This window comes from Cotesia glomerata, linkage group LG6, assembly GCF_020080835.1.
Source record: "Cotesia glomerata isolate CgM1 linkage group LG6, MPM_Cglom_v2.3, whole genome shotgun sequence".
Lineage (NCBI taxonomy): Eukaryota > Metazoa > Arthropoda > Insecta > Hymenoptera > Braconidae > Cotesia > Cotesia glomerata.
In genome coordinates, this window is record NC_058163.1 from 3308887 (window position 1) to 3328998 (window position 20112).

General features: G+C 32.0%; 2 protein-coding genes across 4 annotated transcripts; both read right to left on the reverse strand.

Annotated features, from left to right (window-relative positions):
• Nucleotides 1–287: 287 nt before the first annotated feature.
• LOC123266528 (poly [ADP-ribose] polymerase tankyrase-2-like) lies at nt 288–14646 on the reverse strand. Of its 3 annotated transcripts, none has more exons than XM_044730818.1 (2): nt 14274–14646; nt 288–1326 (listed from the first exon to the last, which is right to left on the reverse strand). In XM_044730818.1, exons 1-2 carry the CDS (start codon nt 14612–14614, stop codon nt 303–305), a joined length of 1365 nt encoding a protein of 454 aa, XP_044586753.1. In that variant the 5' UTR covers nt 14615–14646; the 3' UTR covers nt 288–302. The 3 variants fall into 3 exon arrangements, with proteins under 3 accessions (XP_044586753.1, XP_044586752.1, XP_044586751.1); XM_044730817.1 differs by lacking the exon at nt 14274–14646 and adding an exon at nt 7028–7398; XM_044730816.1 differs by lacking the exon at nt 14274–14646 and adding an exon at nt 2686–3649 and having other exon boundaries at nt 288–753.
• Nucleotides 14647–17944: 3298 nt separating this feature from the next.
• LOC123267226 (alpha-latroinsectotoxin-Lt1a-like) lies at nt 17945–19315 on the reverse strand. The gene has a single exon (XM_044731778.1). It carries the CDS (start codon nt 19313–19315, stop codon nt 17945–17947), a length of 1371 nt encoding a protein of 456 aa, XP_044587713.1.
• Nucleotides 19316–20112: the final 797 nt, after the last annotated feature.

Here is a 20112-nt window from a genome sequence, read left to right on the forward strand (position 1 = left end):
GAAAAATTTACTTCCTAGACTAGAAAGTTTTAAAATTAAGAAAAGATTTTTTTTTTTTATAAAAATGAAACAATTAAATTTAGGAATATAAAAATTCAAAATTTCAATAATAAAAAAATTAAACAATGATTCTTCTCTATCTTATTTTTTTTATTATAAAAAAAAGTATCAGGTTTAATTAATAAAAATACAAAACTTTTACAAGCATATAAATATTCACAGTTCACCAAAAAATTTATAAATTTACTGAAAGGAAACCAATGATAAATGAAATTAAATGATTAATAATAAAACTTATCTTCCTACTTATTTTTCACTAATTTACTCAATTCAAAGTTACTAAAATAAAAAAACATTTCATGAATAAAAGTAGCAGGAAGATATCTAGAAAAAATTTCATAGAGAATATTTTCAACCTGACTGAACAATTTTCCTCGTTGACCAGCTTTTTCCAAGCGATACTTAATCATTCCTGCGTACAGAGGAAACTTGGCCGCCATTTTGTCGTCAAACTTATCTTCATCTCCATCCTTGTACCTCAGCGCCAGTTTGTGATAAGATCTGTGCAGTATATCAAACAAGGAAAATCCAGCCATTATTCCATAAGTATTCTTCATGACTTCAACTTCTGTATCACATTCAACTCTGAAATTTCCTAATTCACTTCCTGATACAACTTCTTTATTCTTATCGCAGATGTAAAAGCCAGCCGCCATCAGCTTAACAATATGCTTCTTCATAACCTCACGGCACCTTCTTTTGTCTCCATAGGTATCAATTGGTAACTTACCACGACTGTTCACAATATTCACATCACAACCTGCATCCAGAAGATCTTGAAGACTAGATACAGGATCACCAGTGTCATTCCAAATATCTGGAAAGTGAAGACAAGAACTCTTGTCATTAGTCAGAGAATTTATTTCTATAAAAGGATGACTTAGCAAAAACCTGCGACTTGCTGAATTATTGTTTACAAGAGCTGCTTTTATCAGAGGGGTCAAACGATTCTCGTCTCTAACATTGATATCAGCACCATGTTTGATCAGCAATTTAATCATTTCTACGTTATTTGACGAAGCAGCGATACCCATTGGCGAGTCGTGAAGGTCTCCGTCATTGCCATCTCTTCCGTGAACATTAGCGCCCTGGCTGATAAGAAATTCAGCGATCTCATATGCTTTCATATTCACAGCACATTCCAGAGGTGTATACTCTTTATGATACATATGAAAATAACCTACATCATTAGGCCAATCGATATCTTCCTCATGTGGCTCTGTTACATAAATAATCTGATTGACATCAGCACCAGCTGTCACTAATTTCTTCACGTACTTCAAGCTGTTTATACTAATGACCGATAAAATTACCACTGCCAAATCTTCTGTCTCCAGCTCCATGTGGGCATTGTTCTTCAGGAGGAAGTCTACGAATTCACTGTCGTCTACATGAAGAGCCACGAGAAGAATAGTATATTTGAAAAAATTATTATGGTATCCAGTTCGGGGTAGGAATTTCAAACTTGGAATTTTAATTCGATCTCTTTCATAAATTTTTACCACTATGTTGACAGGTAACTCTTTTGACATTATTGAGTCGCGAACATCTTCGTAGCTCAAGCCATGAAAGATTATAAAGTCTTTTATTTTTTCTCTAGGATTGTCCATGACTTTAATTATTTTTACCACAAAAATTGAGGATAAGCTGGCTCTTGAAATTAACTAAGTATTATAGGTTATGTTTTAGTTTAGATTTTTCAGAATTATCTGTGGCAGCACTGACTCCTCAGTCACGCCTCTACCGGCAGCAAGTTTACACCAACCCACCACCGGCCAAAGGATAAAACACACCAAATCAGCAACCACAACTATGGAGTTAAATAATAATAATATTAATTTTTCTAGATTAATGAAAATATAATATATATAGAAAAAATTTTTCCAGATTGGAAAGTTTTAAAATTGAAAAAAGATTTTTTTTTATAAAAATGAAACAATTAAATTTAAGATTATAAAAATTTAAAATTTCAATAATAAAAAAGTTAAACAATGATTCTTTTCTATCTTATTTTTTTTATTATAAAAAAAAGTATCAGATTTAATTTATAAAATTACAAAACTATCACAAGCATGTAAATATTCAAAGTTCACCAAAAAAATTATAAATTTACTGAAAAGAAACCAATGATAAATGAAATTAAATGATTAATAATAAAACTTATCTTCCGCTTACTTAATTTATTCTACCAATTTACTTATTTCAAAGTTATTAAAATAAAAAAACATTTCGTGAATAAAAGTAGCGGGAAGATATCTAGAAAAAACTTTATAAAGAATATTTTCAACTTGATTGAATAATTTTCTTCGTTGGCCAGCTTTTTCCAAGCGATACTTAATCATTCCTGCGTACAGAGGAAACTTGGCCGCCATTTTGTCGTCAAACTTATCTTCATCTCCATGTTTGAATCTCAGCGCCAGTTTGTGATAAGATCTGTGCAGTATATCAAACAAGGAAAATCCAGCCATTATTCCATAAGTATTCTTCATGACTTCAACTTCTGTATCACATTCAACTCTAAAATTTCTTAATTCACTTCCTGAAACAACTTCTTCATTCCTATCGCAGACGTAAAAGCCAGCCGCCATCAGCTTAATAATATGCTTTTTCATAATCTCATAGCACATTTCTTTGTCTCCATAGGTATCAATCGGTAATTCGCCATGATTGCTCACAATATTGACATCACAACCTGCATTCAGAAGATCTTGAAGATTAGACTCAGGTTCATCAGCGGTAATCTGTACGTACCAAATCTCTGGAAAGTAGAGACAAGATTTCTTGTCATTAGTCAGAGAATTTATTTCTATAAAAGGTTGACTTAACAAAAACCTAAGACTTGCTGAGTTATCGTCTTCAATAGCTGCTTTCATCAGAGGAGTCACGCCATTGATGTCTCCAGCATTAACATCAGCGCCATGTTTGATCAGCAATTTCAACATTCCTACGTTATTTGCCATAGCAGCGATACCCATCGGCGAGTCGCTTATCTCTCCATTGAAATCTCTTTCATGAACATCAGCGCCCTGGCTGATGAGAAATTCAGCAATCTCATATGCATTCTGATTGACAGCAAATTCTAGAGGTGTATACTCAGGATAATCAAGATGAAAATTATAATTAACTTCATCATTAAGCCTACCATTATATTCCTCATATGTGTCTTTTGCAGAGATAATCTGATTGACATCAGCACCAGCTGCTACTAATTTTTTCACGTACTTCAAGCGGTTTAAACTTATCGCCGATAATATTACCGGTGCCAAATGTTCTGTCCTCAGCTCCGTGTCGGCATTGTTCTCCAAGAGGAAGTCCACGAATTCGTCGTCATGTACATAAAGAGCCAAGTGAAGAATAGTATATTCGAAGAAATCTTTTTTGGGTCTGATTCGCGGTAATAATTTTAAATGAGGAATTTTTATTCGATCTTTCTCATAAATTCTTACCACCGTGTCGACAGATAACTTTTTTGACATTATTGACTGACGAACTTCTTCGTAGCACAAGTCATGGAAGATTATAAAGTATTTTATTTTTTCTCTAAGATTGTCCATGACTTTAATAATTTTCTATGACAAAAATTGATTATCCGCTGGTTGTTAAAATTAACTAAATATTATAAGTTATTTCCTTAGGCTCTGGGCACTTTCTCATCCGGCCGCTGTACTTTGTGGTGGAGTAGCTGTGTGTCTGTAGTTCCCGGGAGTCGCCGGTAGATGTCCTGGTTTGTCCTAATTTAAATTCAAATCTGAACAAAACAGTTTCACTGTAAAAAAAATCGCGCCAAGTCCACGTTCATAAGACTATCAAGATAAAAAAATTTCTTTTTTCTTTACAAAAAGATATAAAATAAAAAAATTAAAAAATCCAAGTAACCGATATGATTGTATTTGATTTTCGGAAATTAAAAAAAATTTTATTGTAAATTTGAAAATTAAAAAAAAAATTTTGGAACGTATTTAGTGTGCGTGGTTGCAAAATATTTTACTTTTAATGAAATTTGTAAAATCTATTTACTAGGACTTTAAAAAAATTGAAATACACAATGACGCACACCAAGTACGTTCTAAAATTTTTTTTTTAATTTTCAAATTTACAATAAAATTTTTTTTTATTTCCGAAAATCAAATACAATCATATCGGTTACTTGGATTTTTTAATTTTTTATTTTATATCTTTTTGTAAAGAAAAAGAAATTTTTTATCTTGATAGTCTTATGAACGTGGACTTGGCGCGATTTTTACAGTGAAACTGTTTTGTTCAGATTTTAGTATTTTTGTAATTATAATAAAATTTACAATTGGTACCAACTTAAATCTCGCGTTGGCTGCATTTTTTATAGCAAACTATCCCCTTGAAGCTACAGTTTATGTAAAAACAATTCCAGCGCACCCTGGCGGATGTAGATGCAAGCTGTGAAATGTATTTTTTTAACTGTAGTTTCCCATCTATTGGAAGATTACCATGAATTCTCGAATTATTTAGTCTGTGGCATGTCACTTTTTACATAGAAAAAAAGTCAGGATCGAAATTTTTGAGCTTGCTATAGTTTGTGCTGATAAAATTTAATAATTTCAAGTAGATTAATTGTTATAATTGAATATAATTAATTAATATCAGTAAAATAAAGCATGAATTACTGTTATAATATAAAATTTAGGACCAAGAAGTACCGTAGAATTAAATAAAATTTTGCAACCTCAAAATACCACTCTGCTTACAATAAACACAGTCGGTAGTCTCGCGCTCCGTTTACAACGAATTTGAACGGAACTTGGCGCCAGATTCTACCGAATCTGTGGATGTTGAGATCACATTTGGTCAGGAAGTTGCAGGGTATGTAGGCAATTTTAGGCGTAGGACTGGCCAAGAGAGTTGTGATAATTTTAATTAACGATAACTTTTGAATGTGTCGTTTGATTTTCATTTTCAAAAATGTATTCGACGCAGTTTTTTAAGCATAAAAAATTTGTACATAGATTCACTATGATTTTTTCGCACGTTTTAAAGTTATTTTAAAAAAACCTTTTTTTTTGGTTTTTTTTTATGACATTAAAGATAGCAGTCGCTTGACTATTTTTTAATTTTTTTCAATAAATAAATTTGCTCCAAAAAATTATTTCTAAAAAATTGCGTTAGTTATTTTTTCAATTTTCTAAATGTCAATTTTTTTCCCAACTTCTTTGAAATAATTTATTTGTTAAAAAAATTCTTAAATTTATAAAATATCTGCTAAATTAATTATCATTTTTTTTTATTTCCTTCGGAACGGCTCGATGGATTAACTCTCAAGTCTAATCAGAACTAAGTTTAGATAAATCCTTTCGAATGAGGTGTCATAGAATTCAATCAGTTGATTCGTTTTTGAGAAACCGTACGTCAGAAATTTATTTGCACACATACATACATCAACACACACAGACAAGACCGGCCGGACACTCCAGCGGGAATAGTCAGCATAGCTTCCTGGGACCTCAAAACATGGAGATTTGATGAAAACTTGACTTTCAAAAATCAGACCAAAATCAATAACTTTCCTCTAGTGGAAAATTCTCAATTTTTTTATTGGGAAATTAAAAAATACAGACATTTTCATAAAATCATAAATTTCTATAAAATATATGTTTTTTGTTATTATTATAATCACGTCAGTTCTTTTGTTTTATTATTTTCACACATATTTTAAAATTAAACAATTAAATTAATAATTATAAAAATTCGATATAACAATAATAAATAAATTTAAAAATGATTAATTTCCAAGTCAATTATTTTATTATTAAAAAAGTATCAGATTTAATTAGCAAAAATACAAAACTATTACAAGCATATAAATAGGTATTGAAAGTTCAACCAAAAATGTATAAATTTACTGAAGAGAAACCAATGATGAATAAAATTAAATGACCAATAATGAAATTTATCTTCCGCTTACTTAATTTCCACCAATTTACTCAATTCAAAGTTACTAAAATAAAAAAACATTTCATGAATAAAAGTAGCAGGAAGATATCTAGAAAAGATTTTATAGAGAATATTTTCAACTTGATTGAACAATTTTCTTCGTTGACCAGCTTTTTCCAAGCGATACTGAATCATTCCTGCGTAAAGAGGAAACTTTGCTGCCATTTTGTCGTCAAACTTATCTTCATCTCCATGTTTGAATCTCAGCGCCAGTTTGTGATAAGATTTGTGCAGTATATCAAACAAGGAAAATCCAGCCATTATTCCATAAGTATTCTTCATGACTTCAACTTCTGTATCACATTCAACTCTAAAATTTCTTAATTCACTTCCTGAAACAACTTCTTTATTCCTATCGCAGATGTAAAAGCCAGCCGCCATCAGCTTAATAATATGCTTTTTCATAATCTCACAGCACATTTCTTTGTCTCCATAAGTATCAATTGGTAATTCGCCATGATTGCTCACAATATTGACATCACAACCTGCATTCAGAAGATCTTGAAGATTAGACTCAGGTTCATCAGCGGTAAACTGTACGTACCAAATCTCTGGAAAATGGAGACAAGATCTCTTGTCATTAGTCAGAGAATTTATTTCTATAAAAGGTTGACTTAACAAAAACCTAAGAGTTGCTGAGTTGTCGTCTTCAAAAGCTGCTTTCATCAGAGGAGTCACGCCATTGATGTCTCCAGCATTAACATCAGCGCCATGTTTGATCAGCAATTTCAACATTCCTACGTTATTTGCCAAAGCAGCGATACCCATCGGCGAGTCGCTTATCTTTCCATTGAAATTTCTTCCGTGAACATTAGCGCCCTGGTTGATGAGAAATTCAGCAATCTCATATGCATTCTGATTGACAGCAAATTCTAGAGGTGTATACTCATTATAATGAAGATGAGTATTATAATTATTTTCATTATTAAGCCTACCACTATATTCCTCATGTGTGTCTTTTGTACAGATGATCTGATTGACATCAGCACCAGCTGCTACTAATTTCTTCACGTACTTCAAGCGGTTCAAATTTATTGCCGATAAAATTACCGGTGCCAAATATTCTGTCCTCAGCTCCGTGTCGGCATTGTTCTCCAGGAGGAAGTCTACGAATTCATCATCATTTACATAAAGAGCCAAGTGAAGAATAGTATATTCGAAGAAATAATTGGGTCCGATTACCGGTAATAATTTTGAATAAGGAATTTTAATTTGATCTTTCTCATAAATTCTTACCACCGTGTCGACAGATAACTTTTTTGACATTATTGACTGACGAACTTCTTCGTAGCACAAGTCATGGAAGATTATAAAGTCTTTTATTTTTTCTCTAAGATTTTCCATGATTTTAATTATTTTTTATTACAAAAATTGATTATCAACTGGTTGTTAAAATTAACTAAATAGTATTGGTTATGTTTCAGTTTAGATTTTTTACAACTTTCAATTACAGTAGTAGTAATAGTAGTATTGTTTCTTAGAGCTGTATTCATAGTTCGGGCTTAAATGTAAGTGCACCCTAAGCACAAGCTTAAGGCAGCGTTTAGATTCATATACGGCTTTCTTAAGATATACTTCAAAATTTGATCTTAGCTAAGACATGTGGCTGGGATAAATATTTATAATTTTAACTTAAGACAAGCTTGAGCATTGGATATTTCTGATGTATTCATATTCAAGTAAGAGGGTCTTATAAAATACATTAACCTTACTTTTCATCCAAATAAGAGAGTTTTTTTCTAAGGGTCGTATTCATAGTCCGGTCTTATGTTCGTACTTAAGCCTGTCTTCATGAAAAAGACGGCCTTATCGGCTGTAAGTTAGAAATTTCATTTTTAGTTAATTTAAAAAAATTTTAATTAACAAAATAATAAACTTTAATAAATTTTTTTTGCATAGCTTTATTAAGTACCTAAATAAAAAGAGCTCCACGAAGCGAAAAATTTATAGACCTATTATTTAAACTTTTATGCCGTAATTTATAAAAACAGAGATTCAAAAAAAATTAGTTAATTAACAATGGTGTAACTTTTTGAAAAATCGACAAAAAAAATTTTTTTACCGAGGTTTTTTTCGTTCAAGTGTCTAGATTACACCATAATTTATTCAAATTTTTAAATTGTTATTTAATATTAAAAAAAAATTATTTTAGGTGATATACCGGCTTTTTAGACGGCGCGCCTATGCCGTAACGCTCTCGCGGAGCCCTGTTTCCAGCGTTAAAAAAAAATTATAAATAATATAGATAGACTTCCGGGAGTTTAGACTTTATTATTGGAAATTTTCTCTTTTTTCAGGATCTTTTTTCAAAATTCCTTAAATATCATTATTTTAAAAGTCATTAACGAAAAACTAAATACCTTTTTTTTTTATCTTATTTTGTTAATAACAATCGCAATTTTTTATGTGCTAATATACCCTTAAAAAACATTTTTCTAGACGTCATTCTAAATCGAATGAGCTATCGCACATATTTTTAGGAGCTTTATTTCTATTTAACACGTTTTTGAACTTGTTGACTAGACTATATGGAAACTTTACAAAAACAAGTATTTCTCAAATTTTGTATTTCTACCGGAAAAAAAAAAAAAAAAAAAAAAAACACTTACACATTTTCCTAAAATCTTAAATTTCTAGAGAATATATATATTTTCTATTATTATTATTATTATTATTGTCAGGTAAATTCTCTGCTTTATTATTTTTACACATATTTTAAAATTAAACAATTAAATTAATAATTATTAAAATTCAATTTAACAGTAATAAATAATTTAAAAAATGATTATTCTTTAACTCATTTCGTTTATTGTCAAAAAGTTATCAAATTCAATGAATAAAAATACAAAATTATTACAAGCATATAAAAATCAAAAGTTCGAGTAAAAATTTATAAATTTACTGCGAAGAAACCAATGATAAATTAAATTAAATGACCAATTGAAAAATTTATCTTCCGCTTACTTAATTTCCACCAATTTACTCAATTCAAAGTTACTAAAATAAAAAAACATTTCATGAATAAAAGTAGCAGGAAGATATCTAGAAAAGATATTATAGAGAATATTTTCAACTTGAATGAACAATTCTCTTCGTTGACCAGCTTTTTCCAAGCGATACTGAATCATTCCTGCGTAAAGAGGAAACTTTGCTGCCATTTTGTCGTCAAACTTATCTTCATCTCCATGTTTGAATCTCAGCGCCAGTTTGTGATAAGATTTGTGCAGTATATCAAACAAGGAAAATCCAGCCATTATTCCATAAGTATTCTTCATGACTTCAACTTCTGTATCACATTCAACTCTAAAATTTCCTAATTCACTTCCTGAAACAACTTCTTTATTCCTATCGCAGATGTAAAAGCCAGCCGCCATCAGCTTAATAATATGCTTTTTCATAATCTCACAGCACATTTCTTTGTCTCCATAAGTATCAATTGGTAATTCGCCATGATTGCTCACAATATTGACATCACAACCTGCATTCAGAAGATCTTGAAGATTAGACTCAGGTTCATCAGCGGTAAACTGTACGTACCAAATCTCTGGAAAATGGAGACAAGATCTCTTGTCATTAGTCAGAGAATTTATTTCTATAAAAGGTTGACTTAACAAAAGCCTAAGACTTGCTGAGTTATCGTCTTCAATAGCTGTTCTCATCAGAGGAGTCACACCCTTGATGTCTCCAGCATTAATATCAGCGCCATGTTTGATCAGCAATTTCAACATTCCTACGTTATTTGCCATAGCAGCGATACCCATCGGCGAGTCGCTTATCTTTCCATTGAAATTTCTTCCGTGAACATTAGCGCCCTGGTTGATGAGAAATTCAGCAATCTCATATGCATTCTGATTGACAGCAAATTCTAGAGGTGTATACTCATCATAATGAAGATGAGTATTATAATTATTTTCATTATTAAGCCTACCACTATATTCCTCATGTGTGTCTTTTGTACAGATGATCTGATTGACATCAGCACCAGCTGCTACTAATTTCTTCACGTACTTCAAGCGGTTCAAATTTATTGCCGATAAAATTACCGGTGCCAAATATTCTGTCCTCAGCTCCGTGTCGGCATTGTTCTCCAGGAGAAAGTCTACGAATTCATCATCATTTACATAAAGAGCCAAGTGAAGAATAGTATATTCGAAAAAATAATTGGGTCCGATTACCGGTAATAATTTTGAATAAGGAATTTTAATTTGATCTTTCTCATAAATTCTTACCACCGTGTCGACAGATAACTTTTTTGACATTATTGACTGACGAACTTCTTCGTAGCACAAGTCATGGAAGATTATAAAGTCTTTTATTTTTTCTCTAAGATTTTCCATGATTTTAATTATTTTTTATTACAAAAATTGATTATCAACTGGTTGTTAAAATTAACTAAATAGTATTGGTTATGTTTCAGTTTAGATTTTTTACAACTTTCAATTACAGTAGTAGTAATATTAGTATTGTTTCTTAGAGCTGTATTCATAGTTCGGGCTTAAATATAAGTGCACCCTAAGCACAAGCTTAAGGCAGCGTTTAGATTCATATACGGCTTTCTTAAGATATACTTCAAAATTTGATCTTAGCTAAGACATGTGGCTGGGATAAATATTCATAATTTTAACTTGAGACAAGCTTGAGCATTGGATATTTCTGATGTATTAATATTCAAATAAGACGGTCTTATAAAATATATTAACCTTACTTTTCATCCAAATAAGAGAGTTTTTTTCTAAGGGTCGTATTCATAGTCCGGTCTTATGTTCGTACTTAAGCCTGTCTTCATGAAAAAGACGGCCTTATCGGCTGTAAGTTAGAAATTTCATTTTTAGTTAATTTAAAAAAATTATAATCAACAAAATAATAAACTTTAATAAATTTTTTTTGCATAGCTTTATTAAGTACCTAAATAAAAAGAGCTCCACGAAGCGAAAAATTTATAGACCTATTATTTAAACTTTTATGCCGTAATTTATAAAAACAGAGATTCAAAAAAAATTAGTTAATTAACAATGGTGTAACTTTTTGAAAAATCGACAAAAAAATTTTTTTTACTGAGGTTTTTTTTGTTCAAGTGTCTAGATTACACCATAATTTATTCAAATTTTTAAATTGTTATTTAATATTAAAAAAAAATTATTTTAGGTGATATACCGGCTTTTTAGACGGCGCGCCTATGCCGTAACGCTCTCGCGGAGCCCTGTTTCCAGCGTTAAAAAAAAATTATAAATAATATAGATAGACTTCCGGGAGTTTGGACTTTATTATTGGAAATTTTCTCTTTTTTCAGGATCTTTTTTCAAAATTCCTTAAATATCATTATTTTAAAAGTTATTAACGAAAAACTAAATACCTTTTTTTTTTTCTTATTTTGTTAATAACAATCGCAATTTTTTATGTGCTTATATACCCTTAAATAACATTTTTCTAGACGTCATTCCAAATCGAATGAGCTATCGCACATATTTTTAGGAGCTTTATTTCTATTTAACACGTTTTTGAACTTGTTGACTAGACTATATGGAAACTTTACAAAAACAAGTATTTCTCAAATTTTGTATTTCTACCGGAAAAAAAAAAAAAAAAAAACACTATTACACATTTTCCTAAAATCTTAAATTTCTAGAGAATATATATTAACTTCCCGCTAAAAATCTCAGATTTTCAAAAATCGGGAAGTTATTGTTTTCACCCCGTTTTGCAAAAATCGAGTTTTCATCAGATCTCGACGTTTGAAGGTCACAGGAAGCTTCCCTGACTATCCCCGCGAGGTTGTCACTATGTCTGTATGTATGTGTGTGTGTGTGTGTGTGTGTGTGTGTGTGTGTGTGTGTGTGTGTGTGTGTGTGTGTGTGTGTGTGTGTGTGTGTGTGTGTGTGTGTGTGTAAGTATGTGAATCACTTATAACTTTTGAACGGTTGAACCGATTTCATCGCGGTTGGTGCCATTCGAAAGGGCTTCGCCACACTTAGATTTCCTGAGAATTTGAACCGATTCGGACCGATAGATTTTGAGAAATTTTGAAAAATCTCAAAAAAAATTAGAAAAAAATCATTTTTGAAAGTGGTTTTTTTGGAATATCTTTTAAACGGCTCGATCGATCAATTTCAAAAACTAATCAGCTCTTAACGTCAAAAACCACGCCGATCGGCGCTAATCCGGTCAAAAATCGGTTGATTCGTTCGAGAGATAGCGTGAACGAAATAAAACCGAAAAAACTGTTTTTTCACATAACTTCGTCATTTCTTCTCGGATCGTTTTGATGATATAGAATAATTTCAGAGGTTAAAAACAGCGTCGCTTGCCGCCAAAAACGTGGAAATCGGTTGATTAGTTCGAGAGATATCCTCGACGAAATATTTGGAAATAAGGATTTTTTCAACATAACTTCGACATTTTTTGGAATAACTTTCAAACAGCTCTACCGATCGATTCCAAAAACTAATCAGCTCTTAACATCATAAAACCACGTCGATTGCCACCAAGCTGGTCAAAATCGGTTGATTCGTTCGAGAGATATCGTGAACGAAAGAAAACCGAAAAAGTGTTTTTTCAGAGTTACTCCGAAATTTCTAGTTTGACCAATTGAAACTTAGAAATTATTTATAAGGCTTAAAAAACTACGTAGAATGCCGCCAACCGCGTAAAAATCGGTTCATTCATTCAAAAGTTATTGCGGTATGAACATTAAAAAAATAGTGTTCCATGAAACTTCTATCAGACTTTTGAGCTCAAAGAGCTCAAAAGCATAGAAAAGGTATCTTTTTGAGCTCGGAGAGCTTAAAACAACACACAGATTGTACTTTTGACCTCGAAGAGCTCAAAAAAGCGGCCAGGTATTAACGGAATTAGCGGGAAGTTGCAGGGATGGCCTTTAGGGTCAACCGTTTTCCTAATTTTCTATTATTATTATTATTATTATTATTATTGTCAGGTATATTCTCTGCTTTATTATTTTTACACATATTTTAAAATTAAACAATTAAATTAATAATTATTAAAATTTAATTTAACAGTAATGAATAATTTAAAAAATGATTATTCTTTAACTCATTTCGTTTATTATCAAAAAGTTATCAAATTCAATGAATAAAAATACAAAATTATTACAAGCATATAAAAATCAAAAGTTCAAGTAAAAATTTATAAATTTACTGCGAAGAAACCAATGATAAATTAAATTAAATGATTAATAAAAAAATTTATCTTCCGCTTACTTAATTTCCACCAATTTACTCAATTCAAGGTTACTAAAATAAAAAAACATTTCATGAATAAAAGTAGCAGGAAGATATCTAGAAAAAATTTCATAGAGAATATTTTCAACTTGATTGAATAATTTTCTTCGTTGGCCAGCTTTTTCCAAGCGATACTTAATCATTCCTGCGTACAGAGGAAACTTGGCCGCCATTTTGTCGTCAAACTTATCATCATCTCCATCCTTGAACCTCAGCGCCAGTTTGTGATAAGATCTGTGCAGTATATCAAACAAGGAAAATCCAGCCATTATTCTATAAGTATTCTTCATGACTTCAACTTCTGTATCACATTCAACTCTAAAATTTCTTAATTCACTTCCTGAAACAACTTCTTTATTCCTATCGCAAATGTAAAAGCCAGCCGCCATCAGCTTAATAATATGCTTTTTCATAATCTCACAGCACATTTCTTTGTCTCCATAAGTATCAATTGGTAATTCGCCATGATTGCTCACAATATTGACATCACAACCTGCATTCAGAAGATCTTGAAGATTAGACTCAGGTTTATCAGCGGTAAACAGTACGTACCAAATCTCTGAAAAATGGAGACAAGATCTCTTGTCATTAGTCAGAGAATTTATTTCTATAAAAGGTTGACTTAACAAAAGCCTAAGACTTGCTGAGTTATCGTCTTCAAAAGCTGCTTTCATCAGAGGAGTCACACCCTTGATGTCTCCAGCATTAATATCAGCGCCATGTTTGATCAGCAATTTCAACATACCTACGTTATTTGCCAAAGCAGCGATACCCATCGGCGAGTCGCTTATCTTTTTATTGAAATTTCTTCCGTGAACATTAGCGCCCTGGCTGATGAGAAATTCAGCAATCTCATATGCATTCTGATTGACAGCAAATTCTAGAGGTGTATACTCAGTATAATGATGATGAGTATTATAATTATTTTCATTATTAAGCCTACCACTATATTCCTCATATGTGTCTTTTGTACAGATGATCTGATTGACATCAGCACCAGCTGCTACTAATTTCTTCACGTACTTCAAGCGGTTCAAATTTATTGCCGATAAAATTACCGGTGCCAAATATTCTGTCCTCAGCTCCGTGTCGGCATTGTTCTCCAGGAGGAAGTCTACGAATTCATCATCATTTACATAAAGAGCCAAGTGAAGAATAGTATATTCGAAGAAATAATTGGGTCCGATTACCGGTAATAATTTTGAATAAGGAATTTTAATTTGATCTTTCTCATAAATTCTTACCACCGTGTCGACAGATAACTTTTTTGACATTATTGACTGACGAACTTCTTCGTAGCACAAGTCATGGAAGATTATAAAGTCTTTTATTTTTTCTCTAAGATTTTCCATGATTTTAATTATTTTTTATTACAAAAATTGATTATCAACTGGTTGTTAAAATTAACTAAATAGTATTGGTTATGTTTCAGTTTAGATTTTTTACAACTTTCACTTACAGTAGTAGTAATAGTAGTATTGTTTCTTAGAGCTGTATTCATAGTTCGGGCTTAAATGTAAGTGCACCCTAAGCACAATCTTAAGGCAGCGTTTAGAATTCATATACGGCTTTCTTAAGATATACTTCAAAATTTGATCTTAGCTAAGACATGTGGCTGGGATAAATATTTATAATTTTAACTTAAGACAAGCTTGAGCATTGGATATTTCTGATGTATTCATATTCAATTAAGACGGTCTTATAAAATACATTATCCTTACTTTTCATCCAAATAAGAGAGTTTTTTCTAAGGGTTGTATTCATAGTCCGGTCTTATGTTCGTACTTAAGCCTGTCTTCATGAAAAAGACGGCCTTATCGGCTGTAAGTTAGAAATTTCATTTTTAGTTAATTTAAAAAAATTAGAATCAACAAAATAATAAACTTTAATAAATTTTTTTTGCATAGCTTTATTAAGTACCTAAATAAGAAGAGCTCCACGAAGCAAAAAATTTATAGACCTATTATTTAAACTTTTATGCCGTAATTTATAAAAACAGAGATTCAAAAAAAATTAGTTAATTAACAATGGTGTAACTTTTTGAAAAATCGACAAAAAAATTTTTTTACCGAGGTTTTTTTCGTTCAAGTGTCTAGATTACACCATAATTTATTCAAATTTTTAAATTGTTATTTAATATTAAAAAAAAATTATTTTAGGTGATATACCGGCTTTTTAGACGGCGCGCCTATGCCGTAACGCTCTCGCGGAGCCCTGTTTCCAGCGTTAAAAAAAAATTATAAATAATATAGATAGACTTCCGGGAGTTTGGACTTTATTATTGGAAATTTTCTCTTTTTTCAGGATCTTTTTTCAAAATTCCTTAAATATCATTATTTTAAAAGTTATTAACGAAAAACTAAATACCTTTTTTTTTATCTTATTTTGTTAATAACAATCGCAATTTTTTATGTGCTAATATACCCTTAAAAAACATTTTTCTAGACGTCATTCCAAATCGAATGAGCTATCGCACATATTTTTAGGAGCTTTATTTCTATTTAACACGTTTTTGAACTTGTTGACTAGACTATATGGAAACTTTACAAAAACAAGTGTTACGTTTTGGCAAATATTAAATTTATTAAAAATTTTATTAATTAATATTTAAAATAATATTTGATTAAAATAATAAATTAATCGTTATTTGAGGTATCTCGTAACGGAAATACCTCGAGATAACAGATTTCTGAAACGTCAACGCAGCCCAGTAGACTGAACAGTCTACGTTGTGGGACTTGGACTGCGTTGATGTTCACATAGGGTAACCTGAGATGCAACGTCGCTGAAAATTGTTATAAAAACCCAATGGGTTTTAATTATTTTTTAACTTCCCGCTAAAAATCTCCAGATTTTCAAAAATCGGGAAGTTATTGTTTTCACCTGTTTGGCAAAATCGAGTTTTCATCAGATCTGCGACGTTTGAAGGTCACAGGAAGCTTCCCTGACTACCACCCCTTCAAGTTGTCACTAGTTGTCACGTATGTGCTGTATGTATGTATGTATGTGTGTGTGTGTGTGTGTGTGTGTGTGTGTGTGTGTGTGTGTGTGTGTGTGTGTGTGTGTGTGTGTGTGTGAGCGTATGTGACTGCTTATAACTTTGAACGGTTGAACTGATTTCATCGCGGTTGGTGCCATTCGAAAGGGCTACGCTGAACTTAGATTTCCTGAGAATTTGAACACATTCGGACCTATAGATTTTAAGAAATCTTGAAAAAGATTAAAAAAAATAAGAAAAAAATCATTTTTGAAAGTAGTTTTTTTGGAATATCTTTTAAACGGCTCTATCGATCAACTTCAAAACCAATCCGCCCTTGGCTTGAAAACCACGTGCCGATCAGGCGTCAACCCGATCAAGAATCGGTTGATCTGTTCGAGAGATAGCGTGAACGAGAAGAAACCAGAAAACCGAAAAGTGTTTTTTCTTTCACATAACTTCGTCATTTCTCGGATCACTTTTGATGACATAGCATACCATAGAGCTTAAAAACCGCGTCGATTGCCGCCAAAAACGGTAGAAATCGGTTAATTAGTTCAAAAGATATCGTCAATAAAAGATTTGGAAATACAGGATGTTTTAACTTCCCGCTAAGAAAAATTTGGAAAAATTTTCAATAATCGGAAGGCTGGTTTTACCCCCGTTTTTCGAAAATCGAGTTCTCATCAGATCTTGACGTTTTAAGGTCCTAGGGAAGCTTCCTGATTGTTTCGCGATGATATCCGTATGTCTGTATGTGTGTGTGTGTATAGCTTTTAGCGTTTAAGAACAAAATGAAGCGGAAGTTGCAGGGATGGCCTTCTTTAGGGTCAACCGTCATCCTAATTTTTCGATACATTCCCTGTCTTCTCAGATTCTCATCTGAGCAGTCAGTCCCTCGGACCTAAGCAGAGGAGCAATCTCTGCCGGTCCGAGGCCGAACCTGCTCTAATCCTTTTCAAATAAATTTTATTAATTGTCGTAATCAATTAGTATGGGATATTTATTAAAAACCTCATTCCCAGGGTGTAAGCGCTTTTATTAGCTGTTTCTCTCCACTCTGGTGAAATCGCCGAAGCGCTAGGGCCAGCAGTTTAGGGCATCATCTCCAAAATCACCTACCTGAGGCAGGTTAATTGAACGTAACATAAAATTTTATAAACTTAAATTTTAAAAGTGATTTCGCGGATTAAACCAGTGACACGACCCACCTGGAGTCTATTGACATCCTAACGAGGTCAAAATCTGGACTTAAATAATTTTTAGATTAATTTACCAAAAATTGAGAACGTAACACAAGTATTTCTCAAATTTTGTATTTTTACCGGAAAAAAAAAAAAAAAAAAAACACTATTACACATTTTCCTAAAATCTTAAATTTCTAGAGAATATATATATTTTCTATTATTATTATTATTATTGTCAGGTAAATTCTCTGCTTTATTATTTTTACACATATTTTAAAATTAAACAATTAAATTAATAATTATAAAAATTCATTTTAACAGTAATAAATAATTTAAAAAATGATTATTCTTTAACTCATTTCTTTTATTATCAAAAAGTTATCAAATTCAATGAATAAAAATACAAAATTATTACAAGCATATAAAAATCAAAAGTTCAAGTAAAAATTTATAAATTTACTGCGAAGAAACCAATGATAAATTAAATTAAATGACCAATAAAAAAATTTATCTTCCGCTTAATTAATTTCCACCAATTTACTCAATTCAAAGTTACTAAAATAAAAAAACATTTCATGAATAAAAGTAGCAGGAAGATATCTAGAAAAAATTTCATAGAGAATATTTTCAACTTGATTGAACAATTTTCTTCGTTGACCAGCTTTTTCCAAGCGATACTTAATCATTCCTGCGTAAAGAGGAAACTTTGCTGCCATTTTGTCGTCAAACTTATCTTCATCTCCATGTTTGAATCTCAGCGCCAGTTTGTGATAAGATCTGTGCAGTATATCAAACAAGGAAAATCCAGCCATTATTCCGTGAGTATTCTTCATGACTTCAACTTCTGTATCACATTCAACTCTAAATTTTCTCAATTCACTTCCTGAAACAACTTCTTTATTCCTGTCGCAGACGTAAAAGCCAGCCGCCATCCGCTTAACAATGTGCTTCTTCATAACCTCACAGCACGTTTTCTTGTCTCCATAGGTATCAATTGGTAATTCGCCATGATCGCTCACAATATTGATATCACAACCTGCATCCAGAAGATCTTCAAGACTAGACTCAAGGTCATCAGCGCCAGCGTCTATGAAATAAACTCCTGGAAAATACAGACAAGATTCCTTGTCATTAGTAAGAGAATTTATTTTTATAAATGGTTGACTTAGCAAGAACCTGCGACTTGCTAAGTTATCGTTTTCAATAGTTGCTTTCATCAGAGGAGTCAAACCATTGTCGTCTCCAGCATTAATATCAGCGCCATGTTTTATCAGCAATTTCAACATTTTTACGTTATTCGCTAAAGAAGCGATACCTATTGGCGAGTCGCTATTCTCTTCGTCATTGCCAATTCTTACGTGAACATCAGCGCCCTGGCTGATGAGAAATTCAGCGATCTCATATGCATCCAGCTGGACAGCAAATTCCAGAGGTGTATACTCTTTGTAAATAAGTCGTGGATAATATTCATCTTTAAACCTATCAATATCTATCTCATATGTGTGTTCTACACAGATAATCTGATTGACATCAGCACCAGCTGCTACTAATTTCTTCACGTACTTTAAGCGGTTCAAACCTATCACCGATAAAATCACTGGTGCTAAATTTTCTGTCCCGAGCTTTGTGTCGGCATTGTTCTCCAGGAGGAAGTCAACAAAATTATCGTCGTCTACATAAATTGCCAGGTGAAGAATAGTATATTCGAAGAAATCATTTTCGGTTTCCGGTAAGAATTTTAAATGAGGCATTTTAATTCGATCTTTCTGATAAATTTTTACCACTGTGTTGACAGATAACTTCTTTGACATTATTTTGTCACGAACTTGTTTGTAGCTCAAGCCACGGAAGATTTTAAAGTCTTTTATTTCTTCTCTGATATTAGCCATCACTTTAATTATTTTTACAACAAAAACTGATCAGTTGATTGTTAAAATTAACTAAATATCATAGGTTATGTTTCAGTTTAGAGTTTTCACAATTTCCACTTACAGAAGAAGTAATAGTAGTATAGTATTCCGTAGAGGCTCTAAACATTTTCCCATTCGGCCGCAGTACTTGGCGGTAGAGTAGCTGTGTGTCTGTAGTTCCCGGCGGTCACCGGTAGATGTCCCGGCTTGTAAAAGTTTCAATTTCAATGTTGAGATGACATTTGATCAGGAAGTTGCAAAGTATGTATGCAATTTTAGAACTGGCCAAGAGATTTGTGATATCTGTCGGGACAGGACCATAAATCTCTGCTGAAATGTTGTTTAGTTTTCTTCGCTGGTCTTGCTATGTTGGACATTCGAAGAAAATGTGGATGAGGTCTTGTTCGGGAGACCCACATGGACACTCAGCTGAATCAATGAATTTCTTTCTGCAGAACTGTAGGAGGGATTGGAGCGTGTTTTTGAAGTCACTAAAAATCACTGTTCCTTCCTGCATCTCAAGTGCCAACTCAATTGCCTTGAGGATAGCTAGTACTACACGTGTTTCTGCCATAGCTGCTGAAGCTTTCTGATTGATTTTAAAGACTAGCTGAGTGCTGAGAGTGGCATTGTATACTTCCTGTTTAAAAATATTGAAAGGAATTAAAAACGAAGGAATTTAAATTATTTCAATTCTTTTGTTTGTATATATACGTATATAGTGTGCATGGAGTGACCGCTTCTTAATTTTTTTCAATCAGTATTTTTAACCAGGG